We start from the raw sequence: 16,471 nt of genomic DNA, 5'->3' as shown, positions 1-16,471 counted from the left end.
GGCCAGCCCACGTACTGTCTGCTCTGCTGGAGCAGGGCTCAGGAACCACAGGAGGAATGGATGCCCCAGGAACTGCCATGGGGAAGAGACATTCATTCCCTGGGGTTGGGATCTGTGCCTGATCCACGAGTCCTGCACTTCTCTGGACTGATTTTGCCATCTTCTGCATCCAACATTTTTGACCTTTTATTCCTTTGGAAAAAAATATTTCCTGGGGTCTTGTGGGAGCTTCCCTCCAAGCCTAGCTGACTGCTCTGCACCCTGGCACTGCTGGATCCTGACCAGCCCACACTGCTGGACACCTACCAGCCTGCGCTGCTGGATCCCTGCCAGCCCCTGACAAATGATTTTGCCATTTCATGAGGGAAAGGAGACGTTGATTAACTCCAGTACTTGCCTTTCTGGAAAGGTTATGGCTTAATTGGTCAAACTTGGGAGTCATAAATCATGTGCTGAAGGATCAGCAGAGATAAGAAAATTTTTGCAGAATGTTGCAAAACACTTTTTGGTAGGAGGGAAGAAGGGATCCAGGTGAGCCCACCCAGCTGTTGGAGCTGATGGCTCTTCAATGCACAGGACTCTTCCAGGGAAACAATTCACCCTCCAGCCACAGGCTGGAAATACCCCTTTCTGTTATCAGTTAAACTCAGGATTTGCAAAATATCCTTTTTTGCTTTACTTATGGAAAAAGAAAACAACAGGAAAGTCATTGTTTGCTTTATTCGGACAAATCCTAATTCCATCTGGTTTGAAAAACAACTCTGTTTCTCACTGGAAAGTGCTATTTCTCCAAACTAAAAACTGTAATGGAAGGCGATACAGCAGATCAGCTCTCAGCAGACCAGAAAATTGAGCAAGGGAACTGTCAGGCATGGCTTGCAATGATGCTGGAGGGAGAAGAGATTTTTGGCGCTCACAATGAGCTGGGCCCCATCCAGGTGGGCACGGCTTGCACTGGCCACATGGGATGGGGAGTGGGCACACTCAGCTGTAGGGAATGGGGATGGGGAGCAGGGACATATCATGAAGAGGTAGAAATGTCCTAGCTTGGTGACCTTGGTGTTGTTCAGGACATGGCATTATTGGGGAATGGGACGAACTCCAGCCTCACTCAGGACAGGATGTTCAGGGTCTCTAGGACAATGACTTTTAAACCAAAAGGAATGGGAGGGACTCAGTGACCAAGATTTCAGTGGAGCAGGGACAGAATTGTCAGTAGGGAAATCAGTATTAAGCTGAGGAAGTTGGAGTCTAAAAACATTGTAGGGAGAAGTAAAGAGCAGACAATTGGGTAAGACTAGGAGAGGTGACAGGCAGGAGGTCCTGTGACAGGGCAGGGCTGGGGTCAGTCCCGTTAATGCTTCGTTAATGACCCAGACAGGAGGAGTGTGTCGCCCACGGGGGGCAGCTGGGGCCACAACCTCCCGAGAGGAGCTCAGCGGGGCTTGGCTTCGGGATCTGGCAAAAACAAGGCTGAGGGGGGTATGAGTGATTCTCAGCCAGACTGGGATGGGCGAGTGCCCTTTGCTGAGGCGCAGCATCCCGCAGGGTGAGAGCCATGACCGTGCTGGGCTGGGAGGAGGAGTGTTTTTCTGGAACGGCCTCCGAGGCAGAGGTTGCTTCTCCTCCGATGTGTCTTGATTAGCTCATGCTGTGGCTGCCCAGGGGGGCGGCTGGCCAGTGCCTGGCCCTGACAATCAGGGTCCCGCCTGCCGTCGCCGCTCCCGAGTGCCCAAACAGGCGGTGCAGGGACACGCCTGCAGGGACAGGGTCTCTGGGGACTTTAGGCTGCTTTGGACTGGGATCGTCAAGGTCGCACCCAGGCCAAACAGGTCCCCAAGGCTTCAGGACAGCGCGTTCCCAAAACAGTGGGGAGGCTGGGCAGGATGACACCATTCTGCTCACGTACTGGGAGGGAGAACAGGAGACTGAGGCGCATCACCCTTACAGAAGTGTCCTTTGAGCAGAACCAAGGTGCTGGCAGCAAGCAGGAGAGACAGGCTGTGGGCACAGCCCATGTTGGGGACACAGGGAGCCTTCTTGGTGGCACCAGTTGCCTGTGGGCACTGTGCTGAGGTGGTGGGAGCAGCTGGAGCCTGGGTGAGAACCCCACACCTGGCTCTCGGTGGGACACAACTTCTCGCTCCTTCATGAGGACCATCCAGCTGTTTCTCTACAGGTTTATTAATGTTAATGGAGTTAGTTCCGTGTTAATGAGTGCACACCAACCCAGGGCCCATCGCTGGGTCTTGGCTAGGGCTGCAGCAGCAGCACAGGGGATGGTAAAACCATCCAGTGGAGCAGGGAGCACAGTGTCAGGAACATCTCACAGGTCTGCGCTCCCCTGGTATGCTCCAGGCACAGCTTCTAATGTGGGAACCCTCCCTACTGCCTGAGACAAGGCTGGCACTGGTAGAGATAAAGGCACTTTATGGGAGAGATGCTACACACCTGGTAGATTGTGAACGAACCTCGTGAGCTGATGATGGAGTTACTGCTGATCCATGGCAGGGAGAGCACTGAGGACAGGGAACTGAAGATTCTGGGACTGAAGATGGGGTAAGAAGTCCCAGCACCCCACTTCTGAGTATGGGAAGTCTCAACCAGTTGATGATTGAGACTTACACAGCTGGACAGAAACAGCCTTAACTGGAGGGACTGGTTACTTGGCATTTGCTTTAGCTGAATTTTCAGTGTGGGGGTTCTCCAGGTATATGATCTGCGGGAACTTTTCGGAGGGGCAGGGTGGTCTGGGACTCTGGAGGTCCCTAGGCAAAGCCAAGCTTGCTGCTGGGGCTTCTTCCATGGAGTTCTGTGAGTCTGAGTCTTCAGAGGAGAAACTGCTCTGGCTGGAAACCTGGAAGTACTGGGCAGCTTCTGCCCGTGACCCTGCTGGTGCACCAGTTGTGCTGGGATCAGAGGCAGTCCCACAGGGCACAGCAGGGGGACATGGTGGGTCAGCACCTGGAAAGCGTGTCCAGGGAGGCAGGGTGAAGGGACGCCTTCGAGGGGGCTGTCTGCACTCCTGGGTGAGGTGTCCTGCTGCTCCCAGGCTGGCTTTTCTCTTGGGTTTGGGATTGGGGGTGTCAGCAGAGATGTGGTGGTGAGAAGTGCAGGCACCCTGCGGCCCCAGCTGGCAGTGGGACTGCAGGGAACTCTGCTCCACACCCAGCACAGAGCCAGGGGTGGTGCTGGTCTGGGGCTGTCCTGGTCCCTGGGGCTGTCCTGGCCCCTCAGGGCTGGCCTCTGGCTGCTCTGCCACCCCCCTGCCCCCCAACACTGCTGGCTCAGGGCTGGGGGCTGCTCTGCAAACTGGGGCTTCCATGCAAGGGGATGCAGACCCTGGGCTGGGGGGGCTGGAGGAGTCTCCCTGCCCGTCAGCTTGCACTCCCCAGGCCTCCTGCAGCTCTGCCAGCATCTCCTCCAGGATCTGCCGTATCTCCTGGTACCTGTGCCATGCCTCTGTCCAGCCTGCCAGTCCTTGGCTGCTCTGCATCCTGCGCACCTGAGCCTTCATCTCCTGCAGCTTCTCCAGGGCGAACTCCACCGAGAGCTTTTGGAAGGATCTCTGCAGGCACCGCAGTGCCTGGCCCTCCCCACGCTGCGCCCGGGCCGAGCACTGCCGGCAGTCCAGCTTCAGCCCCGCCACCTACAAAAGAGGTGAGAGTGGCTGGTTTCATGGCCACCAGCAGCACCAGGTCCTGCAGGGGAAGATCCCCTTCACCCACCTTGTTGGAGAACTGAACGAGCTCCTGCAGCAGCTCCCGCTCTGCCTGCCGCCGCTCCAGCTGCTTGGAGAAGCTCATCAGCTTTGTGTGGAAACGGGCTGCAGCCATTTGGAAGGCATTTGCCTCAGAGAATGTCGTGTCCTGGACCTCAGCCGCTTCCTGGCACAGGGTCAGGCCATGCTGGTACTGAGCCTGCAGGGATGACAGGGAGGAACAGGCTCCACTCTTGGGAATGGTGCTGACCTGGGATGTGTGCACAGGGTGATGAGCTGCACGTCAGCACTTGGTATCACCATCACAGATGGATGGGAAACACTCCTGGGCAAGTGAGAAGAAACAAAGGGATGGGATTCTCCAAATGTCTGCTTTGCCCTGGCTTGGTTCAAAACGCACTAAATGCACCTCCTGTCCTGAGTGGGGTCACAGTGCCTCGCCCTCCCTTTAGTGTGTGTGACTAAAGGGCCTACATATCCAGGAGAACAGGAAGATCCTCATCCCAATGTTACTTCTTGTCTGATAGACGCCCAGGCTTTGCAGAAAAAAGGAGCTGCATGGATGGAGCACAGCAGGGGTTGGGGACAGCAGTCCCAGCTCAGCACACATCAAGGAACAGTGCAGCCACCCCCTCACTGGAGCAGGACTGCCCGGAGTCCCCACAATCCTGAGCTTGACAACTGCAGCTTGACAACTGCAGTGACTCAAGAGCCCAGGGACACCCAGTTCTGCCTAGAAGCCTCTTTCCAAACCCTGGGGATGACTGTTACAGAAAAGTTCACCAGACATACTGTGGCCTGGGTGAGGAACTCCTTGAAGTGCTCAGCAGAGTCCTGGCAGCTGTCGAGACTCCACTCCTCAGTGCCCATCTCCTGCAGCCGCGCTGCTGCCTCCCCATCCAGCCAGGACCCCAGCTGTGAGAGAGCAGAACAGGCATCAGGCAGGAGCAGCCACAGCAGCAGTGTGTCCACAGCACCTCCCCTTCCTGCCCCAGCCGGGCATCCCAGCCCAGGCACAGTCACACACAGTCACCCGTAATGAAAATCAGAGCTCAGGCAATCCTGCCATAATCCAGGCTTCTGTCATCATCAAAAACAAAGGAAATGGGACCAAAACACTCAACCATGGAACACCACAGAAGGCAACTTCAACTTGTGGCACCGCAGGGACACCCAGCTCACCTTGCCAAACTCAGTCTCGAGCTCCCGGACCTTGCGGAGGAACTCCAGGCGTTCCAGGCAGCTGTTGGATTGGGACACGAGGTTGTGAAGATCTTCTTCCAGCTGACTGTACAGCCCTTCAGCCAACTCCATACCAGTCCTGAGGGTGGGGAGGAGAGGGACCATCAGTGCCAGGTGCTGCCAGGTGAGCTTGGGGATGCACAAGATGGAAGGGAGCTGTTGTCTTGACCAGCTCCTGACCCTGGTCCTGCAGGTGCCTGGACATCTCCCCATCCTATGGAGTAACATGGATGGCAGGGACCATGGGATGGGAAAGCCTTGTTTATCAGTGCAGCCCAGCCCCACTGTGAGAAGGGAACAGGAAGGAGCAGTGAATCAGTGCTGCATGCATTCACAGACTACGGAGCAGCATGGCATGGCTGGACCAGTCAGCATCATCAGATGGGTGCAGCATTACCAGACAAGAGCGACATCACCGGGTGAGGATGGAATGGCCCAATTACAGCACGGCTGGATGAGTGTGCCATGGCTTGATGAGTAACAGCACAGCCAGATTACAGCATCACTGGATGAGTATGGCACATCCAGGTGGGGGTGGCCTCACTGGATGAGTATGGCATGGCCAGAGGAGTATAACACTGCCGGATTATGGCATCACTGGGTGAGTGTAGCATGGCCAGACAAGTGCGACATCACCAGACGAGTGCGACATCACTGGATGAGCACAGCACAGCTGGCTGAGTGCAGCATGGCCGGCACTTGGCCCCATCTAGTGGCTTTTCCCGAGCCCAGCCCGAGGCATTGCTGCCGGCATTGCAGAGCTGTGACAGATCTGGCCTGGCTTGGGGCAGAAGACCCTCCAAGGGATCTGGCAATTTCCTCAGTAAGGATGAGGGGACTCCTGCAATGTGCTGTCCCAGACATGTGCTCCATGCTTCCAGAGCAGGAGAGAGCATGGCAACAGCTTGGGCTCATGGGGACCAGTCTGTTGGTGGGGAGGTGGCTCTGTCAGTCAGCAGAAGCTGGGGGTCCCTGACACTGGCACCCCTTGACCAGCAGAACTGCCCTGTCCTACCTGACGTGGTCAGAGGTGCGGAGGCAGGTGGCCTCCCTGCGCAGCCTGGCCAGCAGGAACCCTCCCTCACGCTGCACCCTCACCAGCTGAGGGTCACTCAGCACCTTCTGCATCAGCTCCTGGTGCCTCCTGATGCTCGCAGCCACATCCTGTGGAGGGAGGGTCAGACAGGTGTCTTACCTGGGGCCTCAGCCAGCACAGGAGAGATACCTGGGGCTGCACCCCAGGCAGGAGCAGAGGGGACAGGGGACAGCCCCATGGCCAGGAGCAACCAGTTTGGGAGCAGTTGCGCCAAGTTCTGGGCAACTGGAGTGAAATGATGTTGTGGCTGTACTGCAGACAGGCACTTTGGGAAGGTCCCCAACCTGTGGTGCTGCCGCCCCTGTTACCTGTGTCCCTGCCAGCACGTTGGTGTTCCGCAGCTCCTGGATGCAGCGCTGCAGCAGCTCTGATGCCCGCCTGAGGCCAGCTGTGAAGGGATGCAGCTTCTGTGGGGAATACACACAGTGGGTCAGTGGGGACGGCCTGCCCATGAGGAGGAGGAGGAGCAGTGCCAGGACAGAGCAGGGAATACTGTGAGGCACTGGGTTAAAGCTGATAAGGAAGGGAGTGTGGAGGTGGATGGGCAGCAGCAGGCAGGAGCAGGTGGGAAGGAGCTTGACCCTTCTGTGCTCAGAGCTCTCCTTTTCTTTCCCCTCTCCCAAGCCTTCCTGTCATTCTTCCAGGGATGTGTGTGGGACATGTAAGATGCAGTGGGGACAGAGGGACAGGGGGGAGGTGAGGCAGTGGCTCATGGCGTGGTAACAGACACCTGGAAGAATTGAACCCACTCGCCGTGGCAGTAGGGGAAGGCACCATCCAGCTCTGGGGGCAGCTGGGAGCTGTCGATGTGGCGGCCCAGAGCCTTCAGCGACGTCAGGGTCTCCACCTGCAAGGCATAGGGCTTGTAAGGCCACCTGGGGCAGGGAATAACCCTCTCTCACCCTAGCCCAGGGGACAGGGACAGGCTCACCTGCATTCCAGGCAGCTTCTCACGGTGGGAGACCAGCTCCTTCTCGGCCAGGAGCAGCACGGTGTGGATGCAGCCTGGAGAGACACTCTGTGGGAGGCAGGGGAGAGTCACCATGGGCACCATGGGTGCCATGGGCAGCAGGGCAAACCCCTCACGCAGCCCTCAGGTCACCCATGGTGGTGCTGGGATTTCCTGGGTTGGCTGAGACTGGTGTGCTCATTGCAAAGGAAAAGGCTTCCCAGCTCACTGGTGTAAGAGATGGAAGCAGGTCACTCAGGCCATGACCTCATCCCAACCACCAGCTCCCTGGCAAAGGACTGTGGGAAGAGCCTCATGAGTGAACCCTTTCTCTCACACCAGCGACATTTCACCTGAAGAGCATCAGGGCTGACGTGGGTTTTATCGGATATGCAAAGGGTGCTGTGGCAGGGGGGACCCCTTAGCCCCTGGACAGCACAGGGCACTCCTGTGGCACAACCTGGGCCCTGGCACAAGGACTCTGCCAGGACAACAGACTGTCACTGCAGAGCCCATTTCCTGGTGAGTGCACATAGCAGGATGCTGGAGGGCTCTGGGTGATGCCACAGAGCTCTGAGGGACCCCCAAAGGGTGGCAGCAGTCCCTCCCAGACAGGGACACCCGTGGCATGTCTATGGCACAGGCACATGTACCTGGACAGAGCGCAGGGCTGAGAATAGGACGGGAGCAGGCGGCTGCTTCCTGGCATCCACCACGACCGTGAGCCCAACATCCTTCGCTTCTCGCCTCTCACCATTCTTCACTTCTTGCCTAGTGAGGGGAAACACAGCAGGAGTGGGGGTCCTTCCCTGGGGCAGGACCTTCCCAAAGCCCCCTCCCACATGCTGCACCCCCAGGCAGGCAGGACCCCACAGCCACAGGCAGTGGCCTCGTCCCTGTGGAATGCCTCAACCAGGGGCTCAGAGCATGTGCCTCTGGCAGGGGCATAGTGCAGGGTCCTCAAGGATGCCCAAATCAGCATGTGTGGGATGTTGGGCATCCATCCCAACTTAGCCCTAGAGCTGCCTGGGAGCCCTGAATGAGGCAGCAGCTGGGGATCACTGGCAGGTCCAGCAGGCCCTTACCTGGGGAGGGAGCAGAGGCAGAGGATGAGCTTTGCCAGCTCGGCAGCTGAGCACCACGCAGCCCGCCAGGCACTGCCACTGGTGGTCACCAGGAGGAGGGCCCTGCCCAGCCTGTCTGAGCTCCCTGTGGGGAAAGGGTGAGTGACCCCTCTGGCAGCCACCTGCCATATCGTAGCACTCCACAATGGGCTGGGGCAACCATCTGTGCTGCCCCAGCTCAGCTCAGGGCCCACCATGGTGCAGCCCCTCTGGCCCTTCTGGAGGGGCAAAGCCAACTCGGGGGGGTTCTTGGCATGAATGCCTGGAATTCCAGAGCTGCTGGGGACGTTTTTCCTGAGAAAAAGATGGTTTTTGTTACTGCTTTTTGGTTCTTGGGAAAAAGAAGGAGCCAAATGTTTAGTGTTTGGCAGCTAAAGCTGAACAGCTTCACTGGAGAGGAATGGTGTGGGAGGGCTTGGGGCGGCTGGGACCAGGGCAGCTGCACTGCGCAAGCTGCCTGCATTTATGTTTTTAATGTTTTTGCCCAGCTGAAAGGAAATTTTCCGCTTGAAGTATTTCTGGCCTCCAGCAAAGCCCTAAAACCTTCCTCCAGAACACCCTCTCCAGCAGCCTGTGTTTCCATGCAGAGGCCTCTCCCGCCATCCCCCGTGCTCGCAGTGCCAGCAGTACCTGGCAGGCAGATGATGCCCGAGCGCAGCAGCCCAGCGTGCAGGTCCTGCCATGCTGGAGGCTCCCGACCAGCAGTGCCAGAGCTGGGCACAGAGGGACCATTCTTGCAGCTGGCACTTTCCAGGGAGCATTCCTCCATGGGAGCAGCAGTGGCTGTATTTGTACCTGTGCATGGGAATGGAGGAGAAAGGAGCTGGTGACACTCAAAAAAGCAGAGGAATTGCAAAGCCCCAGCAGTGCCTGGTCAGGCGCTGCAGCCCCACAGGATGGTACCTTTCCCTGCTGCCCTTGCTCTGCCCATCCTGGGTGAATAGATGGCTGACATCTTCTTCCAGGCCCCCTCGTGCTGGCTGCTGACTCTTTCATCCGCAGGGGCTGCCCCGAGCCGTGCACCCTTCAGGAAGGAGAACTTGTGGCTGGAACCTGGGGGGAGCCGGGAGCTGCCCTGCTGCACCAACCCCCCTTGCCCCGGTACCCCAGAAGTCACTCGGCAGGACTGGCTGGTGAGGAGTGTGGGGCTGCCAGTCCCCTTCCTGTGCTGTGTGGGGGTCTTACGGGGGGTGGCAGGGGGCAGTTCAGGGCCGGGGCTGTCCGGCTCCTCCAGGATGGCTGCCATCAGCCCAGAGCCGAAGCTCACCGGGTTCTGCAGCGCAGCCATGTAGGAGTCACGCTGGCGGCACTTTGGGCCATGTGCTTCTGGCTCCTGGCTCAGCTTCCTCCCCAGGCACGGGCTGCAGGGACTCTCCTCTGAGCTCAGTGCTCCCCCACAGGGCCAGATGTCTGTTCCCGGTCCCCCATTTGCCCAGGGGAGCATCACCTCTGCCCCAGCCCTTATTGTCTCTGAAGGGCAGGTAGGCAATAGGGATCTGGTCAGGACATCCAGGTCCTCCTGGGATTGCTCCAGCAGGTCCACATACTCCCCCTCCAGGTTCTGGCTGATGATTTCACAGAGGCTGGGCACAGCTAGCGTGGCTGGCTTCTTCCGCAGCCCTGCCTGCTCCACCTTGATCAGTCCTGGGTATCGTCCCTGGCTTGACTTCCAAGATGTAGCCTTGCAGCCTGGGATGGTGCCCACAATGTTGCTGTAGGGCGTGGGGACATTGGCTGTGCCATGGGGCACAGGAGTGCCAGGTGCTGCTGGCTCAGGTGCAGTCTCAGGAGTAGGCTCATGGTGGGCACCTGTGGGCACACTGTCAGCTCCAGCCCTGGGCTTGTCGGTGAACTCGGGTGTGGCAATCCGGCTCCACGGCAGTGGGGTGACACCGTTCTCGGTGGCCACCAGGCAGGTGTGCAGGGGAGCTCCAGCCCAGCTGCTGTTCACCTCCTCCAGCCACGCATTGGTGAATAGCAGTCCGTGGGTGGCCTCGGGGACCGGTGTCTCCTCCACTGAGCGCAGGTCCAGGGAGAGGTGCTTGACAGTGACCCGCGCCGTGTGCTCCTCGCAGGGCTCTGCTTGCAGGTAGAAGTCCCCGGGGCGCAGCAGGAGGGGATTGAGCGGCGCGAGGTGCACGACCACCTTCTCATGCAGACACAAGGGCCAGCCTTCATGGAGAAAGATGCGGTTAAAGTAGGGAGCCTGGGAGGGAGGAAGAACACAGTGCATGAGAGAGCCCTGCCAGCTCTGTGCCTCCCAGCCACCCCCACGCGCTTTCGCTGCCCAGCTCTGTGCTTCCCATGATGGGGGTGGAAAGAGCCTGGTAACCCAATGGATGTCCCTGAACCAAGACCCATCAGCAGAGCCCTGCAAGCCCACCCTGAACCATGGCTATTCCCAGGTGCAGTCTCCCCATGTGCTTACAGAGGAACAATCCCTACTTAAGCCTCTCTAGGATCAAGACAAGTCAACCCGAGAGTCCCCCTGCCCTTATTACAGGGACCGCATGTGCTGGACCAGTCCCAGGGACCTGGGTGTGCCATGGTCCCCTTTTGGTATGCCATGGTCCCCTCTGCAGGGAGGGGATGGGACAAGGAGCAGATGTGCAGGGAGGAAGCCCATAGGTCAGTGTGGCCATGCAGCCAGGACTCCTTAGGGCAAAGCCCCCGTGTTCGGGAGTGGCTCATGGGAGCACCGTGGTGAGGCACAGGGGCTTACACAGGCTGCCTGCCGCAGGCGCTCGAAGAGCCGCTTGGCCGGGATGAGGAACTGGAGCAGGCAGCAGAGCCCATCCCCCTGGTAGCTGGTCTCCAGCAGCCGAAACACCTGGCCCAGGACGGTGGGCGCCGTGGCTTCGAAGGGCGGGTAGAGGGCCTGGAGAGCACTTTGCACCGCCGCATCCAGCGACCCGGCATCCTGCGGGAGGGAGGTAAGTGTCACTGGTGGGACAGTGGCCCCGCAGTGGGGACACCGTTCCGCCTGACCCGGTGCTTCCGCCCAACATCCCACGCCGCACTGTGCCGCTGTTGGGCCCCTGGGATGCCCACACGGCTGAGCTCAGGGGCTCCAAACCCTCCTGGGCTGGATACCGGGAGTGGAGCAGAGCAAGCACGGCGCAGGCGGGGCGTGCGGCATGGCGGGTCCGGTTCCCAGCGCCGGGCTGTGGTTAAGGAGCCTGGGATAAGCCCCGGAGGCAGCAGCCGACTTGCTCGGCCGCCAACCATGTGGAGGCGGAGGAGTCGCAGCAGCCGAGGGGTTAAGCGGTGTCAGACCAGACAGATCGTAGGGCTGCGCTGGGCTCCGCAGCTCGCTGCAGGAATGCAGCAGATGGGAGGAAGAACAAACATCTGAAGATGGATAGGGTGTTTTGGTCCAGAATCATTGCTGAATTCGCCAAACTCAAAATTACTCCTGCATTTTCTGGGAAGCATTCTGCCGTGTTGCATCCCTCCACGCTGCCCCAGACCGGGGTGAGGACACTGGGTCTGTGCCACTTGTGAACCAGAGGTTCCCAGCTCATTCTCTCAGTGCTGCAGGAGCTGTTGGCTGTGTAGACCAAGCTGGCACAGCTGGTACATGAAGGGAAGCCATCCCACGGCTCCCGTGATGCCTGGGCTGCACTCCAGGCAGTGCGGGGATGACTGGCACAGCTGTCAAGGGGAGCCCATTGGCGAGTGGGGGAGAGGAGCATCCTGCAGGCAGCTGGGTCCTGCTCCTGTGTGAGCACCCAGGAAGTCCAGTGGGATTAGCTCAAGGTGAGCATTAGTTTCAGGCAGCTAATCCCTGGTCCAGGAGCCCATACACAGACAAAGGGGCCATGGTTAATTCAGCTTAATTAGTTTTAATGCGCTTTACCTAAAGCACTTTGCAGTCATGCTCTGGTTAATTCTTCATGACTTTTTTCCATGTCTCAACAGAGGAATCTCCTGCCCCTGCACCTGACAGGAGAAGCCACAGAGCTGGGCAGAGGAGGAGGCAAGTCAGTCCCTTCTCAGGGCCCTGATCTGCCAGTGTGTTTCCTGTCCAGGCTTTCCGCCCTTGGACCTTTCTCCTCAAGCTTGGTCTTACTGTGCACAGTTCCTAGAATGGACTGGACACCTTCCTCTGGAAAATCCCAGCTGAGCTTCACCCATTCCATGTTGCTCTAGTGGAGCCCTGGTGCAGCCACCTGGTCCTCAGTGCTCAACCAGGCCAGGTGCCCACCACCTCCATGCCCAACACTGCCAAGCTCAACTTCCTCCCCATCCCAACACCGAGGTGAGGAGCCACAACAACACAGGAGGATCCATCCAGCTCCAAACGCTGTCATGAGAGATGAGCCAGAACTTCCCGCCCTGCCTTCAACTGTTTTTTAAATCCTTCCAGGGATGGTGACTCCACCACTGCCTGGGCAGCCTGTGCCAGGGCTTGACAACCCTTTCAGTGAAGAAATTTTTCCCTAGTACCCAGTCTAACCCTTCCCTGGCACCACTTGAGGCTATTTCCTCTCACCCTATCACCCAGGACTTCATCCAGTGGCAGGGACCATGTAAGCCAGTGTCAGGGACGGATGGAGGCACCAGACAGAGCCCGGGTAGTGCTGGGGAATATTTTAGCCTGGAATGACTGACTAAAAATGTTTTCATGGAGTGTCAAAAGCACTTCATCACTGGGGGAGGCTTTTGGGGTAACCATGGTGCAGCAGCTCTGAGTTCGTAGGCGAAACCACATCCGGGCCGGCCAGGAGCCCATTGGAATCCAAAAGCAGCCAGTTATCCCAGTGCCTCCACCCGCTGTGAGGGAGCGGAGCTGGAACAAAGGCATTAGGGAGCATAAGGAGATTTACATTTGCAAAGCTATTTCCATTTTAATAAGCCAAAGTGCTGTTAAATAGAGATTGATATTTCTCCCCAAATACCCATATTTTTAAAGTGGTTTACACCAACAAGACGGGCTGGGCTTTGGGGTTTTGGTGCGGTGAAGTTGTTTAACCTGTGCCCAAAGCCACAGAGTGACTCAGCTCCAGCTCCTTTCTCCCCCCTGCTCAGGAAGGAGCGAGGTTTGAGCCTGGGACCAGTCCTGAATACCAATTCCTCAGCGTCTCCGGCAGCTCTTGCTGTCACCATCTTTGGCAGGACACGATGCTAGCGCTCAGCCTGGCCCGGAGCGGGAGGCCGCGCTCAGCACAGAGCCCAGGGCAACGGCACGTGCCGGCTGCGGTGACGAATGATCCAGTCGGTCTGCCGAGCATCCCCCTGTGCTGGCACGGCTCACACAGCAGCTCCCGCCCGCTGCGCCCATCCCCCTGACAAACTTTGCAGGGAAAGTTTAAGCATCGCAGGATGCAGCCCCGCACACACCTGCCCAAGCGGCTACAGCCACGTCCTCCTCCACACCTGATATCCAACTTTGCACTGACCTCCACCTTCACATCCAACCTCCACCTTCACATCTGTCTCTGCCTTCCCACCCACCTCTGCCCTCACACCCACCTCCACACCCACCTCTGACTTTGCACCTCCTTCCGCCTTCACTCCAGACCTCCCCCTGCTGTCGCTCCCGCTGCCCACCCCGTGCCCACCCGGTGCCCACCCGGTGCCCCCGGGACCGGCAGCCACGGGGAGGGGCAGCTGCAGGGAGGGGGATGCCACAGGAATTACCATGTTTCCCAGGAAGTGGCAGAGGGGCCGGGGACCGCGGCACCGACCGTCCCGTCCCTCCTCCTCCTCGCTGGCTCTCCCCGGCCCGGGGCTCCCGGCCGGTCCCCGCTCCGCCGGCGGCTCTTCCCGGCGCCGGCGCCTCCGGAGCCGCGGGCGGGGACGGGCAGCCCCGGCCCCCCCGGCCCCCTCCGCCCGCCGCGCCTCTTCTGGGGGAAAAAAGAAGGGAAAAAAAAAAAAAAAAGAAGGAAAAGAAAGAAAAGAAAAGGCGAAGAAAGCGGGAACGGGGCGGGGCGGGAGAGAGGAGGGAGGGGGCTGGAGGGGGTGGCCCGGAGAGAGCCGGGGGGGCCGCGGGCCGCTTTCCTGTGCCCGCGGGCGGGAGCCCCCCGAGCGCTCCCGAGGCGCGGCCCCGCGGGGGCTGTCCCCCTGTGTGTCCCCGCGGGCCGGGGGGGTCCCGGTGGGATGGGATTGTAGTAGAGGGAAAAAGAAGCCCCGAGGGGGTGGCAGGAGGCGGCTGTAACAGGGGTCCTCCCCCAGCCCCCGCCGTCCCATGGCCCCCGAACAACTCCAGGCGAAGGGTCCTGGAATACACCGAGAAAATGCAGAGCTGCATGTGCATGTGTGTGCGCATGTATGCAGATGTGATCATACATGCATTAGGTGTGGGGGTGTCCCTCTTTTCCAATCCACCCAGGGTCAGTGTGATGCCCCGGCAGTGATCTGTGCCTCGGATGGATCCCGTGGCTCCCAGTTCCCATTCCTGAGTTGCCCCAAAAGCGCAGCAGCAGGACAGTGAGTGCCTCTGTGGAGACTTTGAGCTGTTCCAGGGATGGGAAGGACCTACTGAGGGGCAGGATCACGGGACTCAGCCACCAGAACTGCACAAAAACAACCAGCACAAGAGCCAAAGCCACAGATTTGGTCTCTGCTAAGGCAAAGTGCTGCTTCAAACAGCCCTGCCAGTCTTGGGCACAGACGCCTCTCCCAACCCCAGACATGCTGGGCACAGCTCTCCCAGTCCCAGGCACTGTGGGCATAGTGTCACCAGCTCTGCCAGCTCTGTGCACAACGTCCAGCACTCCCGGTCTCTCTGCGCCTTGCTCAGGCAGGAGTAATTTCCACTGTTGCATTCGTGGGAATGGGCTCAAGGCCGGGACGAGGGCTGGGAAAGGAGACAGGACTAGGGCGGGTGGGACGGCCACAGCGTAGGCTGCAGGCTGCCGGGGCAGTCTCGCTAGTGAACATTTGTCCAGGGATCAGCAAGCGGCCAAAGGACACGCTGTGAAAACAAGCCGAGACGGGAGGAGGTGCAGCTGGGCTGCTGGCGTGTGGGAGGGAGGACGGCGCCAGCAAGGCCTTCGCGTTTGCTTCCCATTTCCTTGGGATCTGGCGAGAGCCCCCATACTGCCCTTATGGATCACAAGTACTGCAAGGGCTCAGGCACCAGTGGTGGTGGTGGGTGGGCAGAGGTTCTGCCATGGGTACCAGGCTGGGGTGCCCAGCGGAGCCCACTGCATGGCTGGTCCTTGGCTCCAAGCCCCTGCTCAGCATTCCCAATGCCACCTGGGCAGCTCTCTGTCTGCACCCTGTCTACAGTGGCCAGTTGCTCCTGTAATTGTGTTAGTTCACTTACCACCTTCAGGTTTTTCATAGCTCCCCTGAGTGCAGGGGAAGGTGAGCTCAAGGCTGTGACCTTTTTAAATCACATGGTCACCTCTGAAATGAGCTCAAGAGCTGTGGCTCTTGCACCTCTTGATGGACACCATGGCCAGGAGAGGGGGTTGAGGGCAGGGAGGATAGTGAGAGTGTGTCCTGGCACCAGCACAATGGATCAATTCCTCTGTGGTGCTGCTGAGCAGGAGTAGACAGAGGTGGAGCTGAGCACAGAGGGACCCCACCACCCTGCACCCAGAGCAGCAGCTCCCACCTACACGTTGAGGTGTCTCTTGCCATCTGTGCTCAGCCAGGCCACCCTGCAAAGGTAACCAGCAGGTCCAGCTCTGCATCCCCACCTCCCCCAAAGCAGCTCCCCATGCCCTTCGGCGAGCCTCACAAAGCAAGGCTGGGAGCTGGGAGTCAGGGTGCTGGGGAGCAAGTCCAGCAAAAGACAGAGCTTCTGGGGGCCACCCGGTGCCCCCAGGGCCCCTGACCCCATGAGCTCACCCTCCTCTGCTGCTCCCATTCTCCATGTCCTGTTTGTCCCGAGCAGCTGCTGGGACAGGCTGCATGTGGCCTCCTGCCCTGTCCCTCTGCCGGCACAGAGCCACCATTCAGATCCCCCCAGGCTCTGCCCGAGGTCACCATTCTTGCATTTTTATTTTTACTTTTCTGCAAAATCAACCCCCTCAGCTCTTTGCATCCCCTTTTCTGTCCCACGAGGCTCCCAGACCTTGTGTCACGAGCTGGCGTGCTGCGAGAGGAGCCCGCCTGTCTGGGGGAATGCAGTCCCTCGTGGGGGGAGACACACTGACTGTAGTGCTGGTCCCAAGGGTCCCCTGGGATGTCACTGGGATGTTGGGGTGGAAGGAGGCTGAGGGTGATGAGCCCAGCATCAGGGTTGGTCTCTGAGGGAGCCTTGTGGCTCCTGCCCACATCCCCACATCTAGGATCCTCATCTGCTGCTGCCTGTGCCCCACGGGGCTCTGGGGTCCCCAGGTGTCCCTGCTGCCTCTGTTGGATGAAGTGGTCAGGAGTGGCGT

The 16,471-nt window shown here is 59.1% G+C and overlaps 1 protein-coding gene across 3 annotated transcripts; it reads right to left on the bottom strand.

Moving 5' to 3' along the window:
* Nucleotides 1–700: 700 nt before the first annotated feature.
* KIAA1755 (KIAA1755 ortholog) lies at nucleotides 701–14,692 on the bottom strand. 3 transcript variants are annotated; one of them, XM_085078943.1, is made up of 15 exons: nucleotides 13,776–14,692; nucleotides 10,855–11,052; nucleotides 9,400–10,304; nucleotides 9,036–9,156; nucleotides 8,763–8,927; nucleotides 8,094–8,217; nucleotides 7,662–7,779; nucleotides 6,991–7,077; nucleotides 6,790–6,906; nucleotides 6,368–6,466; nucleotides 5,979–6,127; nucleotides 4,904–5,042; nucleotides 4,514–4,636; nucleotides 3,729–3,920; nucleotides 701–3,649 (listed from the first exon to the last, which is right to left on the bottom strand). In XM_085078943.1, exons 1-15 carry the CDS (start codon nucleotides 14,419–14,421, stop codon nucleotides 2,663–2,665), a joined length of 4,170 nt encoding a protein of 1,389 aa, XP_084935069.1. In that variant the 5' UTR covers nucleotides 14,422–14,692; the 3' UTR covers nucleotides 701–2,662. The 3 variants fall into 3 exon arrangements, with proteins under 3 accessions (XP_084935069.1, XP_084935067.1, XP_084935068.1); XM_085078941.1 differs by having other exon boundaries at nucleotides 9,036–10,304; nucleotides 13,776–14,691; XM_085078942.1 differs by having other exon boundaries at nucleotides 9,036–10,338; nucleotides 13,776–14,689.
* Between the last annotated feature and the right edge of the window lie 1,779 nt (nucleotides 14,693–16,471).

Source organism: Lichenostomus cassidix, chromosome 20 (genome assembly GCF_008360975.1).
Source record: "Lichenostomus cassidix isolate B80296 chromosome 20, HeHo_3.0, whole genome shotgun sequence".
Classification (NCBI taxonomy): Eukaryota; Metazoa; Chordata; class Aves; order Passeriformes; family Meliphagidae; genus Lichenostomus; species Lichenostomus cassidix.
Note: the sequence above shows the minus strand (reverse complement) of the source record. Positions and strands in the feature narration are given on the sequence as shown.

Coding starts and splice junctions, on each gene's coding strand:
- KIAA1755 (XM_085078941.1), bottom strand. CDS start 14,421: ATGATCACATCTGCATACATGCGCACACACATGCACATGCAGCTCTGC. Junction 5,043..5,978: donor CGCACCTCTGACCACGTCAG/GTAGGACAGGGC, acceptor CCCCACCCTCAG/GACTGGTATGGAGTTGGCTG. Junction 3,921..4,513: donor AGTTCCTCACCCAGGCCACA/GTATGTCTGGTG, acceptor TCATCCCTGCAG/GCTCAGTACCAGCATGGCCT.